This window comes from Megalobrama amblycephala, linkage group LG11, assembly GCF_018812025.1.
Source record: "Megalobrama amblycephala isolate DHTTF-2021 linkage group LG11, ASM1881202v1, whole genome shotgun sequence".
In the NCBI taxonomy this organism is placed as follows: Eukaryota; Metazoa; Chordata; class Actinopteri; order Cypriniformes; family Xenocyprididae; genus Megalobrama; species Megalobrama amblycephala.
In genome coordinates, this window is record NC_063054.1 from 31,456,459 (window position 1) to 31,479,034 (window position 22,576).

Below are 22,576 nucleotides of genomic sequence, written 5' to 3' on the forward strand. Positions count from 1 at the left end.
AGGTCTTTCCTGGATCGGTTGAAATACGCCCCCATAATCAAAGCCCAATGGAGCAGTATCAGACTCATATTCGAACTAGAATTGAGTATGACCACGTCAGGCTACTGATTTGCTGCTCAGGAAACATTTCTTATTATTGTCAATGTTGAAAACAGGTGTTGTTGTTTTTTACTATTTTAACAATGTCTTTATTATTTTTCTGGACCTTGAATGACGGTTATTACGTTGCTTTCTATGGGGGATAAATTTTTTTTTTAAAAAACCTCCTGGATTTCATCAAAAAATATCTTAATTTGTGTTTCGAAGATGAACAAAGGTCTTACGGGTTTGGCTCGTCATGAGGGTGAGTACTGAAGGTGAGAAATGTCATTTTTGGGTGAACTAACCCTTTAACGCTCAAACGCCCCCGTCTGATGCCAATTTAGTAGACATCGCCCAACCCTAGTAGCTACTAGCTTGGTTGAAATTACCTGAAAAGCAAAGTTTGAAGGCTATTTGAGTGGAATTTATGCTGAAATATGTTGAACAGCCTCAGCTGGTAATGTGATTGAGATATTCATGTGAGAGAGGTCACGGGCTAGTTGTAAAAAGTGGCTGACATTTCTATCCGTGATGTCCAGCCGCACCCTGGCAGCTTTTCGAGACTGAGGTTTGCACAAGAGTCGGTCATAGCGGCCAGGTCTCTTGAGACCCACGAGGAGGGGAAAAACTTCAGAAAGGCAGCAGAGCCCCTCCAGAGAAGCTATATCCATTTGACCCACTTTCCACATCTAAGCATCTGCTCCAAAACGAGCCGTGCACAGACTCGAGAGTTAGGGGATGAAGGAGTTCTTTCTTCAATTGATTTGGTTTTATAGCTTAAACCTTGTGTTTAAGATGTAATTTTCTGTTTTATGTCCAACTGAAAACCCCACCTGCCCAATCTTTTAGCTCTTTGTTGTGAGGGGGCTTAATAACTACGAAACAGATGCCAGCCAGAGGGCGGCACCCTCTGACCCTTTGCCCTCTAGTCACCGCCTTGGGTTCAGATATCTGCCTGGTGTCCAGCAATCATACAGCTTCACATAATGAGTGCTATTTGAGATATGAAAAGGGCCAATCTCACATTTAGGTGTCGAGCTTTGAAAGGTCAAAAACAAGTTGTTGTAACGTGTTCGAACGGATTAGACACATCAGAATGGTGTGATGATTGAGTGACTTAACTGTTTTTTCTCGATTTCTAAATGTTCTTCAAATGGACCTTTCCTCACCAATTGTACCCTAGTGTCACAGGTAGCTTAGTGGTTAATGATCTGGGCTGTCAGCTGAAAGGTTGGTGTTTCGATACTGAAAAGGATTTGAAGTGAACTAGATGAGGGATTACTGATGTCACTTCCTGCTTCTACAGAGACCGTGCCCTTGAGCAAGTCGCTATAGGACTTCATCAGGGAGTCGGTCTTTGGAAAATAAGTGGTAGTAGATGAAAGCATCAGCTTGTGGCAATGCTTTCAAGATTCTTTTCCAAAAATATAATTAATCATTTGTGCATGCTTTTATTTTCCCCAGATGTCTATTAATACCACTGGCCATTATGGTCAAAGTCAAAAGCACAATAGACCACAATCGTCAGCGCTCTCTGAAGAGCATTGCAAAAGGAAAACAAAAATCACATGCTTTTCATTTGCCCAACATTCTGACCTCAATTAGACCATTCATATCATATAAAGGCTGGGTTTGATGCACTGCTCTGTGTAAGTGACTAGGAGGCTGTTTTAGGTTCTCAATTCCACTCAACTTGAATCCAGAAACTGATTAGAGAAGACTGGGGATGGTTGTAGCACTGTTTGCTTTAACATCTGTAATTTTTTTTGCTATATTTCTCAAATTTTGATATCATGTTCTTACATTTGACTGCTACAAATTAAATTTATTTTGAAATCTACAACGTATCTATAAACTGTGTACATTGCTGTCAAGTACACTACAGTTTAAAAGTTTGGGGTTGGAAAGATTTCATATATATATTAGGGGTGTAACGATACGCTCAGGTCACGATACGGTACGTATCTCGATACGGAGTTCACGATACGATACGTATCACGATATTTTGAACAAAATGAAACTGAAATTCAAACAAGATTTATTAAAAAAACATGAACAAATTTCAATAATTTTCCTTGTTGTACATACAAGATCACATTTCAATAAAATAAATAAATATAAAAATTTAATAAAAACCTTCTGTATTCAAATTAACAGTTGAATAGGGCTGTCTGTCACTGAAAAAAAATGTTAAATTTAACATGAACTTAGACGTTTACATATCGCGTCTAAAAACGCGTGGAAGGCGCGGCCGCACCGCTTCTCCTTCTTCCCAAAGCGCTCGCGCTCCCGTGGCGTCGGTCGTTGCTATGCAACCATGAACTGAGCTCTCCAAGAGGAACAGGATGTTTCTGCAAAGGATAAATGATTTCTAGCCCTTGCATTAGTTCTACTACGAGATATATTGATGGAGATAAGATATAAAAACCACCATGTACAGCTATGATCAGCTGTTCGGCTGAGCTTTTGATGTTTTGTTACGGAAAGGCCATAGCTGATCGGTTGATTCTTGTCACACGACCTGCGGTGCGCTTGCGGCATTCTGAGAAGTTGAGAATTGCATGCGCGTCGCGACCGCGTTGATCCCATTATGAGCACGCCTGCCACGCGGCTACATTTGAAAATAATAACGGACTTGCACGCGGAAAAGACGCAATATGTGAACGGCCCCACAGAACTTCTTAAAGCAAAGCATCGCAAGCGTCTTTTGCTTTTCTGTGAGCACAGCTGTTGCTGTGGCACTGCGGTGAAAGAAAGCCACGACTTTTCTCACGCGACCATGCAAGAGACTGACATGAGAAACGTTTAAACCTGCTTGCAAGATTCAATGTGTGCGCGAAACACTTACTGAACTAGAGAGCTGATTGAGACAGGATAACTCTGGGAGTTGGAAGGGGTGTGTCGCGATTCTGCCTTCTCACATCGCGATACAGGTTCGTGGACCTGCGTATCGCGATTTCGGTTTTATATCGCATATCGTTACAGCCCTAATATATATATATATTACTATATATATATATATATATATAATATGTGTGTGTGTATATGTATTTTTTTTAACTATTTTTAATGTCTCTTATGCTCACCAAGGCTGCATTAATTTAATCAAAAATACAGTAAAAACAGTAATATTGTGAAATATTATTACAATTTAAAATAACTGTTTTGATTTCAATATCTTTAAAGGGGACCAATGATGCCCCTTTTACAAGATGTAATATAAGTCTCTGGTGTCCCCAGAATGTGTCTGTGAAGTTTCAGCTCAAAATACCCCACAGATCATTTATTATAGCTTGTCAAATTTGCCCCTATTTGGGTGTGACCAATAACACGCTGTTTTTATGTGTGTCCCTTTAAATGCAAATGAGCTTCTGCTTTCCAGAAGAGGGCGGGGCTTTAACAGCTCACGCTTCAGTTGCTCAACAACAACAAAGCTGGAGAATCTCACGCAGCCAAAATGACGATTGTCAGTAACAGTGTTCAGCCTTACATTGTTCAAACCAGAGTTGGACACTGATGGAGAGACTCAGGAAGAAGACAAATTTATGTAGTTGCTGTGGAGTTGATTCAACTCATCGGCTAGCATGTGTCGTCATGTTAAGCTTTTGTGCAAATCCAGCATTGAATTGACCCTCGTTTGTGAAGCAGTCCGGCGTAAAATGACGGCATGGAAACAACACTCTACTACAACAACTCTTCATCTTCTCTAAAGCAGCCCAACATGGCCACGCCCCCTTTGTTGCGTGTTCTCGGGGGCAGGGTTTATGTAAATTTTAGGGTGGATGTCACTAACCCGGGAAGAAGCTCGTTGTAGTCCCTACCAGCCATTTGTTGAGGTCCTTAAACAGAAAATTCTTTAAAAGAAAATATCTCCCTTTGCATTGAACTTTGTTTATGCTCAAACAGCAACATTACACACTAACTAAAGTTAAAAAAGTGAAATCATAACCAATCACCCCTTTAAAAATATAATTTATTCCTGTGATGGCAAAGCTGAATTTTTAGCAGCCATTAGTCCAGTCTGCAGTGTTGCATGATCCCAATGTTATTGTAGTATTATTTATATATTATAGCTTTTATTTATATTTTAAACTTGCTTTTATTTTTATGTTTTCAGTTTTCATTATAATTTTAGTTTTTTTTAATGCGCTTTTGTCATTTTATCAGTTTTTTACCTGCAAATATTACTAACTTTAATTTTTTTTACTTCAGTTTTATTTTTTGCGCAGTTTTAGTTTTTATTTACTTCTAGTTAATAACTTTAGTGCTTCAATGTACATTTATTTCAGTTATTTGCCAAGGTAACATTTGTTTTTCACCTTTCATCATTTATATTTTATTTCAGCTTTATTTCAGTTATCAAAAATGTTTTAATAAATTTTAGTTTTTGTTTATTAATGATAATGGCCAATTTGGTGCTCAAGAAACATTTCTTAGTAATATGAATGTTTAAAACATTTTTTTTGCAATCTTTTTTAACATTATAAATGTTTCACTGACCCATAACTTTTGAACGATGTGTACATAATTAGAGATACATAATGTTTTTTACAGAAAAAGTCTTTGGGCTTTCCCCAGAAGCTGTTGGTCCTGTTTGATAGCAATTTCATCCCTGTCCATTATTTTTTCAAGTAGTTAAACTGACGGTGTCTGGCAAGCACACAACTTGGATACGTATTTAACCTGCCTCAACACTAAAACGCTTTCGTCTGTACCTTCCTTTCTTCTACTGTCTGCTCGATTACCCTGCCTCCCATCTGAACGATTCCCCCGTTTGTCTCTGTAGATCTTTCCACTCATCGTAATGGTCCATTTGATTTCTTCCCCCCTAAATGGCCAAATTACCAGATTGAGCCTTGACACTGCAACAAAAACAAAAGAAAGAAACACTGATGTTTATTCACACTTCGCTCTTTTTCAGAAAGCTGTCTGTTATTGGTTCAGCTCTCAGGCTATGTGACTTTAATGCTTTTCCCTTCAATTCCCAACAGCTGTTTTGCCGCTGTTTGAGTCCACAGCAAAGCCTGAGTGCAATCACAACAACTGCATATGGTGCTTGTCTTTAGTGAAGCATGATAATGTCTCAGATGCCTCAACAACATGCATCCAGCTCATCTATCCATATGGGTTGTTAGGGAAAAGTGCTGCACCAGTAAAGAGGAGTGTGGAATTTAATTTGCTCTTAGCACAGGTGGCTATGTCCGAAAGTCTCTTGCTTTTGGCCTGTGTGTAACCTGCCTAATGACGGGCGCTCGATGTCGGCGGGCAACCAATCAGAAGCGAGCACAGAGAAAGCTCAACAGCAATTAGTCGCCAAGTGCCATGTATCATCCATGAAACAACCCACATCTTCAGCTCTTTCTCTTTTGCCCTTGTCTCATTTATAACCCTCATCCCCTACAATTTTTCGTCCGCCCTCCAGAAAGCAGTCGTAGACTTCAGAGGAAGTAAGCCCTCACATTCCTTCCATTCTCATCTTCCCCTCCACTTCCTCTTTTGCTATCATTTCCCATGATTCTATTCCTATTTGCTGTGTAAATGACATGCAGATAAGAGTTTTGCTGTAACTTGTCCTATTTTTCATGTGAGGCTCAGTGGCTTTTGATTTATTTCGCTTTCATCTTCGCTCCTTTCCTTTGTTTTGATCATCCATAGTCTGCTCTCAATAATGACCTATAAAAGCTTGTGTCACATACAAGGTGCCTCTGTCCCGTCTGAATCATTCGCTAAATAACATGTGATTCCCTCTCAATTGAACTCATTTTGACTCTCATTTATGTCACAGGAGAGAAAATTACATCATGGCACAAAAGCCGCCCTGTAATGTTTTCTTGCTTTGAAATATCTAGTTCTGATGTAATCAGCAATATTTTATTATTAATACCCTTTTCGGTTTTTCTCTCTCCCAGTTTTCTTTTGAATAAGACTTTTGGGAAAACTCATTTGATTTGTGAATCAAATATATTTATTGGCACTTATGCAATGGCATCTGTCACATTGTAATTGGAAATATCCTTAAATATGCTTACAATGTATCAGATTTAGACATCCATACAACAATTTTGCTATCTAACATTGATATTGTCAATATTTGAAATGAATGCCTGAACTATTGTTAATTTTCCTGGACAAACATTATTGTATTGCACACACAGCTGAGGATATTGAAAACCGTGTCTGTATCGTTTTCATCTGTACGATGTAAGGAAATGAAAATGTAATTCATTCAGTTGATTTTAATATTTACCAAATATGTTTCCCCTGAGGTTGTTTGTGATGAAACTGCATTTTAAGACGTGTTTGGTGATTGATGGCTGATGGCTGATGTTATAAATGCGGTGTTGAGGTAAACATTACATAACCAGTTCTGATACAGAAGAAAATAAATACTGTAACGTAGTCCAATTCCCCAATGAATCCATTTTGTGAGTTGGTTAATTTTAGTGAATCAAAAACATAGAGCGCCACCAGTGTAGTCCGATTCCCAAATGAATTGCTCTTATACTCTTAAAAATAAAAGTTTCTTTATTGGCATTGATGGTTCCATGAAGAATATTTAAAGGGATATTTCTCCTTAAAATGAAAATTAAGTCATCATTTACTCACCATGGTGTTGTTCTAATGCCGTATGCACTTCTTTCTTTTTCGGACCACAAAAGGAGAAATATTAAAAAATGACATATAATGGCAGTGAATAGCCACCAGCATCAAGCTTTAATAAAAAAAGAGGCAAAAGTATCACAGAATGATCCCATCCGTCACGTCGATATTCACTGTCATTAAATGGACAGCATGAGCTGACATTTTTTAACATTTCTCCTTTTGTAATCCGAAAAAAAAAGAAAGATAGAAGGGCATACGGTGTTAGAACAACACCAGGGTGAGTAAATGATGAATTAATTTTCATTTTAGGGTGAACTAACTCTAACATCCATGGAATCTTTCCATTGCACTAAAGGTTCTTTGCACTGGAAAAAGATTCTTTTGATTATAAAATGTTCTTCACGCTAACACCGTGTCCTATCCAGACGCGATGCGATAAGATTCTAGTGGCAAACAATTTGTCTGTCCAGATGTGACGTGACTATGAGATGTGATAGTCAATCAAAAATCACAGCCAATCAGAAGAGTGCGTGGGCGGGCTCTCTCGACAAGCTCCCGGCACTCCCAATGAAATGGATAAGTACATAATTAAAATCATGAATATTACACCATTTTAACATTATTAAAAATACATACTGAGTTACTAAAACAATCTTTGTCATAGAATTCGCTTGTCTGTTCACAATGAGTTGACAGTTTGAACATTGTTGTTTCCTTTCATTTATTTTGAGGTGAATATATATATATATTCTGAGGTGAATTGTCAATTGTTGCTTTCAGTACGGCTATAAAAGACATAAAATGATATTCAAACTCACATTACACTTTTATCATTAAATAAAGCACATAAACATTAACTGAGATTACCATTTCAGTACTTTGTGTTGTTGTTCCAGCTGTGACGTCGCAGAAAAATAGAAAACGTTTCTCAAATAGAATCGTTGCATGTCGCTGTCATGGCTAGTTAGGACAAAAACTCAGATTAACATGGAAAAGATACCTTTTATCACGTGTCGTGGCGTCGCGACTGGTTAGGACACAGTGTAAGAATGCAAAAATGTTTCTTTTAAGAACTGTTTTCTAGAAGGTTTTTTGGGGAACCAAAAAACAAAAAAATCTACTATGGCAAAAAAAAAATAATAATAAAAATAAATAAATAAAAAACCTTTATTTTTAAGTGTATGAGCCAGTTCTTTTTAGTGAATCAAAATCATACAGCACAACGAGTGTAGTTCCTAAACAAACTGAACTCTTGGCAGTTAAAGATACAAATTATGAACTGTGTGGCAATCAGTATTATTTTATAAAAAATAAAAAAAATAACTACATGAATGAATGAATGGTTACATTTTTGTTTGCATAGTATTTTATTTAATGTAGTCAAGACTAAATTATTAAATTACATTTATGCCACCTCTAAAAGCTGTATTAACACCTTTTTGGAAGAATTGTTTTTAAAAATTACAGTTTTGCTATATCTGCTCTTTTGAAATTTGATAACTGATTGCTGAGGGCAAGAATTGCATTTCCAAATATTCCTTAAAGGACTATCATTTAATTCATTACGATTTCCATCTCTAGTAGAAATTCTCCCTAGTTAAACACTATCGAAAGTGTGCAGCTTGATCCATTTTGCGTGTGAGTAGGAGGAGATGAAGAAGGCCGTTGTCCTCGGTTCTCTCTGTCTGAGTGTCCCGCCTTATCAAACCACTGTCCTCCACAGGGGTCCCCCTGACAGTGTGGCAGTATCAATGATTTCCTCAGCCTGGGTAACAAATGGGGCAGCCCTTGCTCCCCTACGTCTTCTATCTAAAAAGTGAATTACCTCTCTAATATCCAGCCTGCTCAGCCGATCAATATAGCGCCCGAAGAACTGATGAGCAGTGACTGGTTGGGAAGCTTCCTCCACCCCCCTCTCGTTTTCTGTTTTTCTTTCTTCTTCTGTCTCTATTCTATCCCTCTCACTCAAAGTGCTGGGCCGGGACCAGGTTTGAGAGGGTAATACCTTGATACTTGGATATATACAGTAGGCCATGGTACTGAATAATTATATTCACATACCACAGTATTTACACATTATTTCAAGGTACTTCAAAGAATACCATTGTACTTTTTTGTTAGTATCACCTGGCGCTGATTTGATCTTTAAGAATGACTGCCAGTTAAATTGTCAGTAAGATTTTTAATTTTTTTTAAGAAATTAATACTTTTAATCTACAATTATCCATTAAATTGGTCAAAAGTGACTTTTTCATGGTTACAGAAGATTTCTAACTCAAATCAATGTTGTTCTTTTCTGTTCTTTCTATTTATAAATGAATAATGAAAAAAAGTATCACGATTTCCACCCAAAATAGTAAGCATTACAACTGTTTTGAACATTGATGATAATAGGAAATGTTTCTTGAGCAGCAAATCAGCATATTAGAATGATTTCTGAAGGATCATGTGACTGCTGAAAATTCAGCTTTGCCATCACAGGAATAAATTATATTTTAAAATATAGTAAAATAGAAAAGTGTTCATTTAAATTGCAATAATATTTCGCAATATTGCTGTTTTTACAGTATTTTGATCAAATAAATGCAGCTTTAGTGAGTATAAGAGACTTAAAATCATCTCATATATGACCTTATTGTAAAGTGTTACCCATTTTTTAACATGTATGTATATCCAAGCCAATCACAAATACCTTACACAAAAACCCTTGTGACTGAAACCGAAAGCTGTTTGTTGTTGTACAAGGCACGTTCGAAATGTCATGTGAAGCTCACATTTTTCAAGACAGTCTCCTTCTACCGCATCTAAATCTTTTCATTTTGTTCATTTTAACGGCTATAACCAAGCCGCACCTTTTGACTTTCGGCTGCTCTGCCAGGATTCAGATTCGGTTCTAGCGAAGGCGCCTCGCTCTTTCCCTGACATTTCTACGCGTGGCGCGGGCGTGCTTCCCTCCAGTGCTAAATGTGTAGTCATCGCGCTGCAGTACTCATAAATATAAACAATCCTCCATCTGCTAACGCACATTTTGAAATGTCACATCTCGGTCTGTGACAGATGCATCTGCTTTCACTCCAAACATCATCTCTCTCCGAGGGGTGAGAAAAGAAGTCTGTCGATTAGCAACAGCTCCTTTTGGAGCGTCATGGCAGCCTGCACTATTATTTTAGAAGCTCTAAATGAATTCAGTTCTGCTAAACAGCCTAATTTCATGCTCTTGTGGACAGACAAAACTCTTCCGCTGGCATAAAATGTTTGTTGTGCAACAGCTGGAAAATGAACACAATGGATGACTGTGATGGGCCCATGTTTACATGCGGAGCTATATTAGAACCTAAGCCAGTGCCCTGAATCTCCTCCACAAGGTGTTTCTCAGTGCCGACGGTGACATCAGCAGAGACATCTGACACTGAGGTATGAGTTTTTCGCCTAGCAACAGTACAGGTACTTCAGGGGCGTTTTCTCAGAGGACTTATAGGAAAATTGAATGAAAAAGCAAATAGTTCCGGAATTTGTCTCACTTATGTTTTAACTATCACCTTTGCTGATTGTTGACACACAGTAAGTGTATACAATAAATTCTTAATTTAATTTATTTTTTTATTTTATTTTTAATTATTTGTTCTCTGTTTCATTTAACTATCAATTTGTCTCAGAAAGTTGGAATTTAGGAGAAATAAAAATAGATGCCTATTGTTGACATACAGTAAGTGTATAGAATGAATACTAAATGTTTTTTATTTAATTTTTTTTTTTATTTTCTGTTATGCTGTCATTTGTTTGTTAAATAAACCGGTTATTTGTAAAATGAATAATTAAGTGAATTCATTATTATTCATTTAATTAATTAATATATAAATCACTTTGTCTCATGCGTTAATCCTAAAATTCCTTAGGGATAATAAATAAAAAAACACACACACAAATGAGACATTTGGTGACATACTCTAAGATTATAAAGCCATAAAAATTAATGAAGATAGCATTTTCCAGATAATTTGGTCTTGGAAGAATTTGATGAGAAATATTTGAATTCAGATCTGCAGACTTTTGGACTGAGCACAGTTTGAGACATTGTTGAGATTTTTCTCAGATATTTAAAAATCCCCTTTTGACATTATTTCCCATATTGGGAGGAAAGAGGTAGCTGTGTTTTGCAAAAAAAAATTCAAATAGGAAAATAATTGACTGCAAAAAAAAATTAACATCTGAAACTGAAACATGAATTCAGCGATGATGATTATGCTTGATTAAAATGATGCACCTTTTGCTTTTGCTGTGGCACAGTGGGTTGTGCACATGCTCATTACACACGAAAGCTGTTGTGCTCACGGGATGCAGGTACAAATCAGGTTTCCTGTCTAACAGTTACTTATTCGCTATTGACTCTGTTCCAGAACCTTCCCACACAGGCAATGTTTTAAGGCGTCAGTGTGCTTGCAATGTGAAGACTTTTCCAAAGAGTAGGCAAAAACGTATACAGACTTATAAGATTTTAGCCAGATAGATTCTATGGCATCACTTAGGCCCTGTTTACACCACGTATGAAGATGCATTTTGGTCGATCGGATCACAAGTAGACGAGGGAGACATTCCCGTTTACACCTGGTATTTTAATCTGTCCTTTTTGTCCACTTTCAACCACTTCCCGATTTCTTTGAGAGGAGGGTCTATGGGTGGGTAAACGTGTGAGTTTTTTCTATTGGACAAAATAAGCTTTCGCAATTTACATATGAACGCACACGGGGATGATGAAAAAACATACAGAGAGCATGACCTTTCGTTTCTGCTCTGACAGCCGCAAAACCACGCCGAACGCAGTGAGTGCATGTTAGAAATCAGAATTTGTCACCAAAAAAGTCTGATATCTGATAGCTAGCTAGCAAAAGGACAGTAAAACATTTTATATTTAGTAAGTTTTTAAAGTATTACAATATTTTCCATGTTTTATAGCAGTTGTACCGAATGACCTGATGTTTCGGGACGTGTATGAGCAAGTGAAAACATGAATTTTTCAAATAGTTAAAAGAGAGTTAGTTACTTTGCTTCACGACTGTGTGGTCCTTTGCAGGTGGCTGAATGATGTCCCATTCTGTCACATGATATTGATCACATGACTTGAACCAAAATGGTCCCTTTATATTGGTTACTCCGAATGACATCAATGAAATGAATTTTTCTGGACATTCTTTCTCATTACAAAGCAATGACTTCTACACATAATTTTAATACCATGTTGCACTATGTTGATATATGATGTTATAAAATCATGCCAGAATAAAAAAAAAGTGTACATTTATTACATTTTAAGATATTTTAATCACGCATAAATTGGCTGTATTGGCCTTTGGACGGTTAAACCGAAATACCTTTTGACACTTCATCTTCATCTTTAAAATACCTTTATATATACCTTTATTTATATATATATATATATATATATATATATATATATATATTATTTATATAGCAAAATATAATTAAAACCTTTTGGATTCAATAAAAGAGATGTTGTTGTACTACCTTACATACTTTGTATGTCATATCTTGGTGTTTTATTATTAAGGCCTTTGGACAAAAAAATGACCCGTCATGTCATTGACCCTTACGCATTATGTCAGAAGTCGGAGAGTAGGGGGTTTTTTTGCGCTGTTCGAACATATTCAACCACGTGAGCGTTTACAATACGAAAGCAATCCGGTCAAATGCGTTTTCGACTATCTCTGGAAGTGGTCGAATGTGGACAAGCTCGAAACATTTTAGACCCCGTTTACACCTGTATTTAGCATTGTCCACTTGTGATCCGATCAACCAAAATGCATCTTAATAGTTGTAAACAGGGCCTTGTATAATTTTCAGATAGGGCAATCCCATAATGCAATGCAGCCAGCAAGGTCTATAATACCTGGAGTCAGGCTATTGAGCCATACTTGCATGCTAACCTGTGAGAATTCCAGCCTTTATTAATGCAAATATTAGGTTGGTATCCATAGACCTAAACGCTTCTATTTCATTTTTTTTATGTTATATTTATTGCTGACCTCCCAGTGTGTCAGTCTGCCGAGAGTAAACCTTCTTGTGAAGACAGCCAATTAGAGTGTGTGTGATGATCCGGACCCCTCTGACGGTCCTGTGGTCCTGTAATTGCTGTCACAATAACAGAGACTCCGGGACTCAGCAGAGTGAGTGAGATCTGTATGCCAAGCAAATGTCGTGCTCAATATGTCTTCTGATCTTTTCTACAACAGACACTAAAACAGAAACCTGTAACCTGTAAGTGTATGTATATGTATGGGTTTCAAATATGATTTGTACCAAAGAGATATTTACTTTTTTTTATATACATTTACTAAATTATTTAATTTATTTACTTTATCAATATATTATTATTTTAGTCAAATGAATGTATTAATTAATTTATTATTATTAATAATAATAGAATAAATGTAATAAATTTAAATCATTTATCAATATATTCATTTAATAATAATAATAACAATAATAATAATAATTATTATTATTATTATGCTAAATATTATAGGAGCATGTGTAGCATTGTGCCATTCTTTTCTTTTGTTGTGACTTACAGTGATTTTACCTTTAAAGGTACTTTCCTAAATGATTCCTAAAAACACTCTAAAATCACCACGTCTTGTCACTTATTTCATAATATTTATAGTTATAGTCTTATAGTTGGAGTATTTTATGTTCAAGATGTGGACATTTTCCAGAGATTGAGCATTTGATTTGACTGTGAAGCCCCATGCTAGTTGATTACCACTGGATAAAAGGAGGCAGCAGGTTCTTTTTGCTTCTTTTCCCTAAGTAATAAAACATAGCTGGAGCAATGGAGAAGTTTAAGTACCTTTCTGAGGGCTAAAAATTCACATTAGTGTGACATTAAAGGGGACCTATTATGCCCCCTTTTACAAGATGTAAAATAAGTCTCTGATGTCCCCAGAGCGTGTATATAAAGTTTTAGCTCAAAATCCCCCACAGATAATTTTTTATAGCATGTAAAAATTGCCACTTTTTGGGGGTGAGCAAAAACGTGCCGTTTCAGTGTGTTCCCTTTAAATGCAAATAAGCTGCTGCGTTTGGCCTAAGAGGGCGGAGCTTCAAGAGCTCATTCTCCGGTGTCAGGAGTCAGTCAGGACAAACTATAATGTCAGAAACTGCGAATACATGCTGCACGGAGATAGAACAAGTATAGTTTAGTTTAATAACAGTTATAACTTATATTGTCTTCTTGTTTTTATCCACTATATTAGTACAAGCCTGTTTACCGATGAGTTTTATTAACTTTATTGTACTTCACACAAAATATGAAGCGTCTTTTTTCACTCTAGAAAATCACTGTAATAAAACACAGTGCAAGTGTGCATTAAAATATTATCCATAAACTCTCTCTCTCTCCCTTGCATTATCATCAACATACACAGCGAAACACTCGTTACAACTAACAATAAACAAATATATAAAGACCTTATGCCTTTTCGGGTGCTGCTTAATAAACTGGTAAACTTTACATCCATAAATCAACTCCAATGAACTGTAATAAAGTGCTCTCACCTTTATTACTGCCGTATCCAGTATCACTCTGGAGGCTGTAAGCTGGATCATGAACAGTTTACTGATCTATCCTTGAGTAACAAATTTTTAGCACAACCTCTGTTTTGTATTGTCCCTTTGTATTGACATTCGTTCACAAAGCAGTCCGGTGTGAAATGATTTGCGCAGACATAAACGAATTTCAGTAGAGTTGAGGGAGAATTTTCTTTGAAAACAAAATTAATCCACCTCATCTTCAGCGGCTCAGATTTAGGGAGTAAATGGAGAGAGCTATGTGGATTAATCCATCCAGCTATAGAACACCTAAAATGCTTGGGAGACATTCTCGTCAGTGCAGCAATGGCGGACTGTACAACTCGCTGTGAACTCGCTCAGGGCGGTTTCTATGTTAAAACGGCAGTGTCTGTCAACATTCATGGGCAGGGCCTGTGTCTAATGTGACGTCACACTGCCAGGGATCTGGAAACGGCTTGTTCTGAGACACTGCTTATGATTCATGGGGATTAAAAAAAAGGAGTGGTTGAATTTTTATCATTATAGGGTGGTTGTGTACACACACTGCCAACACACATTTATAAACAAAGTGAATTTTGCATAATAGGTCCCCTTTAAGCCATGAATATTTTGAAAACACTTCTCATGTGGTGACATCACTTCATAGCATGCTAGCTGCTTGAGATGTCTCGAAAGCCATGTGGCCTTATGGGAGTCTGTAGTGCTTATTGTCATCTTTCTGTAAACAATGCTTCTAGAAAATAAATTGAAAAAAAAAAAAAAATTCAAGCAAACCATCTCAAATTCCCACTTTCTGAAACTTTAACCACTTCTAATAGGCTTAGCCTGTCTAAATAAATAAATAAAGCCTATCCCTAGTAGTCTTAATCTTCCATTTTGTTCTGCCCCAGTCTAGATATCATGGTGTTAGCCTGAGGGAAATATTGCTGTAGCTCTCGCCTGTAGAAACCCATTTACTGATGGATAGATGATTGACAGTCATCCTGGGGCAGAGTCTTCCCATCTTGATCCCCTCCAAACGCCCTCTGATTGCTTTCCGAAAACAAACAATCCCTGATGATGGAGAATTATCCCAACATGACCACTGGGTTTTGTAAGCATAAATAAATCGCATGTGTAAGAAAACTAGTGTGACTTCAAAACAAGGCCCTTTAGTGTGGTGTTTAGAAGAGCATATTATTCTTGGCCCTTTTTGTGAATGTACTGTCAATCAAAAACATGCATTTAACTTTAAGGGATTAAATCACCCATATATAAAAGTTATGTCACCCTCATATTATGTTTTTATTAAAACTTACATAGCAAATTTTTAAATCCTTTTTTCCATAGAATGGAATATACACCAATCATGCATAACATTATGACCACTGACAGGTGAAGTGAATAACACTCATTATCTCTTCATCAGGGCACCTGTTATTGGGTGGGATATATTAGTCAGCAAGTGAACATTTTGTCCTCAAAGTTGATGTGTTAGAAGCAGGAAAAATGGGCAAGCGTAAGGATTTGAGCAAGTTTGACAAGGGCCAAATCGTGATGACTAGACGACTGGGTCAGAGCATCTCCAAAACTGCAGCTCTTGTGGGGTGTTCCTGGTCTGCAGTGGTCACTATCTATCAAAAGTGGTCCAAGGAAGGAACAGTGGTGAACCGGCGACAGGGTCATGGGTGGCCAAGGCTCATTGATGCACATTGGGAGCGAAGGCTGACCCGTGTGGTCCGATCCAACAGACGAGCTACTGTAGCTCAAATTTCTCAAGAAGTTAATGCTGGTTCTGATAGAAAGGTGTCAGAATACACAGTGCATCACAGTTTGTTGTGGATGGGACTCCATAGCCGCAGATCAGTCAGGGTGCCCATGCTGACCCCTGTCCACCGCCGAAAGGAAGGTGGTCATAATGTTATACCTGATCGGTGTATACATAGCAAACTTTGGCTTTGTTCAAAAACCAATAGTACTTGCCTTAACAAACACCATTAATTATCAGCAATTATTATGTCTTTTGATTTATTTTCTAAAGCACTCTGTGTTTTAGTAAGGGTAGGATGTTGTTCCAGCAGAAATGTTTTTTATTAGAAAACGTAGGAGACATTGAGTCAGTCATAATTTCTCTCTTTGTGGATATGTTCCTTTGTTCTTTGAATAAATCTAATCTCATGTTTCTAGTGGAACACCAGGGTTTTATCTGTAGTCAGCCATGCTCAATATGCCTGTCTTGAAATGCATTTCACAGCAAGACTATACAAATATGCTCAAGCATAGTTGTAGGTCACCAAATATAAATCATGATTTGTTCCTTTGATCTGAATATGTTCATGAATCTTTATATATTGAACTTGCATGAGGTCGATGGACCCAGACTATAGAGCTTGCTGCTGAGATATGCCACCTTTGTTTGATCTGCATATACAGTGATTCAGTGCTAAGCTTGTCAATGAAACCAATGAAATTGCTTCCTGACTGTTTTTATTTTTTTTATTTTACATTTACATTTTCATTTTTATTTATGCTTTCATCCAAAGTGACTTATATTGCATTCAAGGTACACATTTTATCAGTGCTTGCTTTCCCTGAGAATCGAACCCACAACCTTGGCGTTGCTTGCGCCATGCTTTACCATTTGAGAAGCTAAAGGAAGGCCAATGATAATGATACATATTTCATTATCATAAATCATTACAAAAGTTTCTTCAAAGGTTTGAAGTTTTTTTAAAGAAATACAGAATAAATATAATACAGTATTTTTTCTCAGAAAAGATGCTATAAATTTATCAAAAGTGACAAGATGTTACAAAAGATTTCTGTTTCTTGAGCTCCAAATCAGCAAATTAGAATGATTTCTGAAGGATCATGTGACACTGAAGACTGAAATTTCAAATCCTTCAATTCTCGCCATCTCCAAAAAGCCATGCCACTGTTGATTCTTGTTTTATTACGAGCTTTGTCACGTACTCTTTTTGCCAGACTCTCCTCTGTTCGGCGTTTTTTAAAAGGTTCAAGATTTAGTGTATTTTTGATCAATTAATGAACACTGTGGTGATTAATGGAGATGTTTTACTGTTTTTAGACATTACATCACAACAGTATCAAACTACAGGATCCTAAATACAGTATGTTCTTTGTTTTGATTGGCCTAGCAGGGCACCAACTACTTCCTTTACCACCATCCACCATCACTCACTGTAAAGCATGCTGGCACGTCAGCCCATAATTCCTGTTGAAATGTGGTCTCATCCATCTCCAGACACTGTCCTGACAACCCCTCACTGTCAGCCCTCCTTTCAGGCCGTCCATGTTTCGCGTCGCTGTGACTCTGGCATGGACTGAAGGAGAGTAATGGAGGAGTGTTTGTCTGCGGGACCCCTGTCGCTTTGCAGATTGAAATGCTGATGTGTTGAGCAGTCTGCCCTGCTATTTGACTGCTGATGGATTGCGTTTATCCACTCGGCTGATGTTCATTACACCTGTTAGAAAGACAGGAAGCAACAGAGCGGAAGAGTGAGGCAACATGTACACTTTATTTAGCCTGTGTCCTTCTCTTTCAATGGAAAGAGGAAGAAGATGCAGGTCTGACACATCTGGTATCTAACTAAGCATTTCAAACTTTTTAATGATAAGGATAAATGAAACCTTTGCAATGGACCACTTTCTAGAATATTAAGGCAGCCATATAAATCCATTTATAGTATTTAAAGGTAGGGTAGGTGTAACGTAGGCCTGTAAGAGCTGTGCTTGTAAACCTCACTGGCTGTTGTCTTTAGCGTTCTTGTTAGCAGGCCCGCCTCCCACGCTGGAGACCCCGGTTCAAATCCTGCTCGGAGCGGGTCAAGTAGGACGGGTTACTTAGGCAATTTCGGAGATGCTAGCAATAGGAAGCTAGCTTTGAAAGCATAAAATCCTATCCTCCCTTCAAAGTGCTTTTCAAAGCCACGCCTCCTCCAAAACACAGGAACGTGCACAGCCAGAGCAGAGTCTGCAAAGTGTCACTAGAGACACCGTTAAATTACCTCACGTCTCAAAGCACAAAACATTACAATAATAATAAATGTAAATTTACAAACTTAAAGAGAGCTGACTTGTACCACCTGACTGCTGCAGATTAATTTCGGCCTTGATAGTGTGGAATCTGAGTAAATCTGAGTTTGAGGACATAAACAGCTCAGAGTAGAACATCACGGGTTGCCATCTCCTAATTACGGTAGTTATGGCGTGAACAGCATATGCACATTGTTTTGGTTCAGGAGGAACTGTATAAGGCAGCTGTTGTCTGTTTGCGGCACTCGCTGATGACGTGTGATGTCTGTGCGAACAGGGTGCACGGAGTATTATTGATTGCTATAAGGATGTGAAGAGCATTTCAACCAGTATAACAAAAAGTGTTTATGAAAAATATTGCCTACCCTACATTTAATTGCATTTACACGTATAAATGCCCTAAAGCCTACCTTTAATATTGTTATTTATGAAGACAACATTGTATAGCAAACATATTGTATAGCAGTTTGTTCCTTCAAAAATTCAAAACATCTGAGGCCAAAGGTGTTTGTGTACTTTGTGTGCTTGGATGACACTGCATTCAGTCAAAGCTATGATTCACTTTTTTTATCATGATGGCTATTTATGTTCATCATTGGAGCGTGATACATGTGTTTCTTTGGACAAACAAGGCTTTGCCCTGCACTGCTATACAAAGGGTATTGATTTGGTGGAAACAAATCAATCCAACCATTCAGGTTCTTTGTATATGTTTTAATAAGAAGCAAGGGTGCACCGAGGTCTCGGTTTGTATTTCACAGAACGAGAAGTGCTAAGTATCCCTCTAAGGAGGAACAGGGCTTATTCAGGGAGAGTAATTCAGGAGCCTTTCAGACGGCCAATGTCATTCTCACGCTGAGATAGACACTGCAGTGTGAGGTTGGGCAAGTCTTCAACAAAACGTCTGCCGTTAGTGTGCGTTTTGAAATGGATTAAAAGTGCTTTATCACATCACCCACACTGGCTGGGCAAACAGTGAAGCCATTTACGGAGGTGGGCGAGTGATTGATCCTCCAGCGCCCTTTAAGAAAACATAATGGGGACTGTGACTTGGGCCCCTCAGATGATTCACTCTGCCTCAGAAAACACTGGAGGCAAGTTTTCGACAAATGCTAAAGAGACACTTTTTGTTAGCGTGGATATTTGGTAGTGATTTCTTTTTGTTTTAAAAGTCCAATATAATCAGTTTGTTTTTATTTTTTCAGATTTCACTATTTAAGATTGGATTGGACATATCAAAGTAAAAAAATAAAAAAGGAAAAAAATGTGTTGGATGTGGATTTTTGACCCCAAACCTTTGATTGGTAATATGCATTACACTGTTAGCCTGGATAAGTTGAATTTACTTAAAAAATTTGAGGAAACTGGTTGCCCTAAAAAAATTAAGTAATGTTAACTTAATAAATCGAGTTCATTTAACTTAAAATGTTTTGTAATATTAATTACTTTGTAGTTATTACACCTAGTATATTTAAGTTCAATGTACTAAGCAAGTTAACTTGCCACCAATCAAAATTCATCCATCATGCATTGCTGCATGAATAAATTATATGCTGAATTGTCTTAGTAATTTTCTTTATTCTCACTATTTAAATTTTTCTGTTTTTCTGTGACTTTTTAGTAGCTTGTTTTCTAATGTTCAGAGTTGATCTGTTTATCAGAACATGTTGCTTGTCACCGTTGTTGAGATTCATACGCTGATTCTTGATGTCTGTGTGTGCCTAAAATATATATATATTTTTTGTGATGACAACTTTAAAAAAAAAAAAAAATTGTATTGTAAAAGTTGATCTTCCGCTGTAGAATCACAGTGTTGCTATAATTAATCATGTAAATCTAACTCAGAGATTGGGCTCTAAATGAGTTCAGTGATTCAGATCAAATAACGATTATGTGAAAACATAATTAACACCACCTGATCATCTTTTAACTTTGCTTGTTTGGTTGGTTTTAATGCAGTTAAAACTGCCCAAACAAAATCTAATATTAAAAAGTCAAGGGTCAAGAGCTCAACTAAAACAAACCCTGACCTCGATGACGGTAACTTAAAAATTGTGATTTTCTCCTTTAGTGAAAAACTATAAAAAGGTAAATGTTTGGAAAAAATGTCTGTAGAACAGCCAAAACAAATGTTCCAACTGCTCATCAACAGCTCCTTGAATTCACACATTACCTGCCGCAAACCAGTGTGTAGGAGGCGTGGTCAGGAGAAAAACTTCATAATTTAAGTGCATTTAACTTACATTTATTAACACATTCAAATACACCCACAAATTAGTAGAATATACTTATATTTTATAAGTAATGCAACCAAACTTAAATATTTTAAGTATATTGTAATTATATTTTTAAGTAAATATAAAATCTGGGCTAAGAGTGTAGAGCTGCCTTTCTATATTATATGAAAAGGGTCATTTGTAAAGGATTCATCTCTTATGATTGGAGCACTGATTAGACAAAAGTCTGTTTAGTGCAACATGAGTCATCAAAATGGAATTCCTTTAAGTACTTCTTAAGACAACAATACTCCTATATGCTGTTGTTGTTGTTTTTCCTCATGAGGAAAATGTCTCATGGGGAGCTTCACGTTCCAACATGAATAGCACTCTCAGTGCCAAGCATCAACACTTGTAGGACCTTAAATCTGGCTTTAAAATGCACAATCTCTGCTCTTTAGAGGGATTTCATGGAACACTCAACATGTGCATCACATTTATGCAGTCGTGCTTCTGTAGGTGTGAGAGTTAGAGCTCTGTTTCTTTCTTTCTGCTTTGTGTCTAGGCTTGGCGTGTGTTTCCCTAAGACTGATGGATTTGTTTGAATATGTTCTCATTGCACACTCAAAGCCCTGGTGAATAATCCTCCACTTGTGTAACTGGCATTCACTCAAATGACCCAGGATATTGCAAACACTTCAGTCGCCAGCGTGCAGATCATTAAGGCTGAAAAATAGCACACAAAAGTGAATTTGGGATTTGAGAAATGTGATTTCTTCCACCACTTGATTGTGGAATTAATCTCATGCCACATTTATAAGTATGTGTTGGCTGGTTATTGCTCTGCGAGTCCCTTTGACATCTCAAAATTAACCACATAAGAGCCACTTAAATAATTGTGCCTCAAAATGTTCAAAGCTTCAAACTGATTAATGATAGAACAAAACACAAGCCCTTCAATGGCTGCTAGAGATCCTGTTTCCAGTGTGAGAATTTTTAAATCATGGGTTTAAGTATTACAGTGATCACAAGCCAGAATATATGATTGTTTTTAATGTAAACTGATGTATGAAATCGTACATTTCTAGAGGTTAAAATTCGAGGTGTCTTACTGGGGAGAAATTCCTCGCTCTTTTAGCCGCCATTAAACAAGAGTGGACTGGATTTAGCTTGATTAAAATATTCCAGAGTGCTTGTTATTTGACCTACATTGTTAAATAAGTCAGCGCTCAGATTATTATATCTTAAAAGCTTGAATACATAATTGAAATTATTTGATTGCCAGGAAATGGACTAACTTTACCATAAAAGCAAGTGATCTTTGGCTTTTGTTCTGAATATACTCATATTTTTGGTGCCATTTTACTTATGTATGGTGAAACAGAAGCATACAGAGCATTGAAATTTCACTTAAAAGTAAGTATAGCATCTGTTCTGATTCATTTTTCTTTCCTGCAGGACACAGACCTGATTATGACCTTTAACATCTCCATGCATCGCTCCTGGTGGATGGAGAACGGCCCAGGGTGCAGAGTGACCCCCGTGACCCCTCCTCCCTCCTGGGCCCCAGAAGACCATCGCTACATCAGCATCGCCGGCTGCCTGCTGGAGTACCAGTATGTGGAGGTGGCCCACAGTTCCTTGCAGATTATCCTGGCTGTGAGTACAGTCTAATCCTTTACAGGGCTTTTCTTTCCTTTTGCTGTGCTTGTGATCAAGACTTCTGGACTGGTATTAAATATACACTGCTGTCCAAAAGTTTGGGAAAGTTTTAATGTTTTTAAAAGAAGTATCTACTGCTCACCACGGCTGCATTTAATTGATTACATACACACAAAAAAACAGTATTTTGTGAACTAATATTACTATTTAAAATAACTGTTTTCTATTGGAATATATTTTAAAATGCCATTTATTCCTGTGATGGCAAAGCTGAATTTTCAGCATCATTACTCCAGTCTTCAGTGTCACATGATCCTTCAGAAATCATTCTAATATGCTGTTCAAGAAACATGTATTATTATCAATGTTGAAAATAGTAGTGTACTTTTTTT

The 22,576-nt window shown here is 37.2% G+C and overlaps 1 protein-coding gene across 5 annotated transcripts in view; it reads left to right on the forward strand.

Moving 5' to 3' along the window:
• Window positions 1–22,210, forward strand: part of nkain2 (sodium/potassium transporting ATPase interacting 2) — a 164,520-nt gene extending 142,310 nt beyond the window's left edge. For all 5 annotated transcript variants that reach the window (XM_048207428.1, XM_048207430.1, XM_048207429.1 and 2 more), the window contains one exon: window positions 21,981–22,210. In XM_048207428.1, coding sequence (XP_048063385.1) covers window positions 21,981–22,196 — 216 coding nt within the window. In that variant the 3' untranslated portion in view covers window positions 22,197–22,210. The remainder of the gene's footprint in view (window positions 1–21,980) is intronic.
• Window positions 22,211–22,576: the final 366 nt, after the last annotated feature.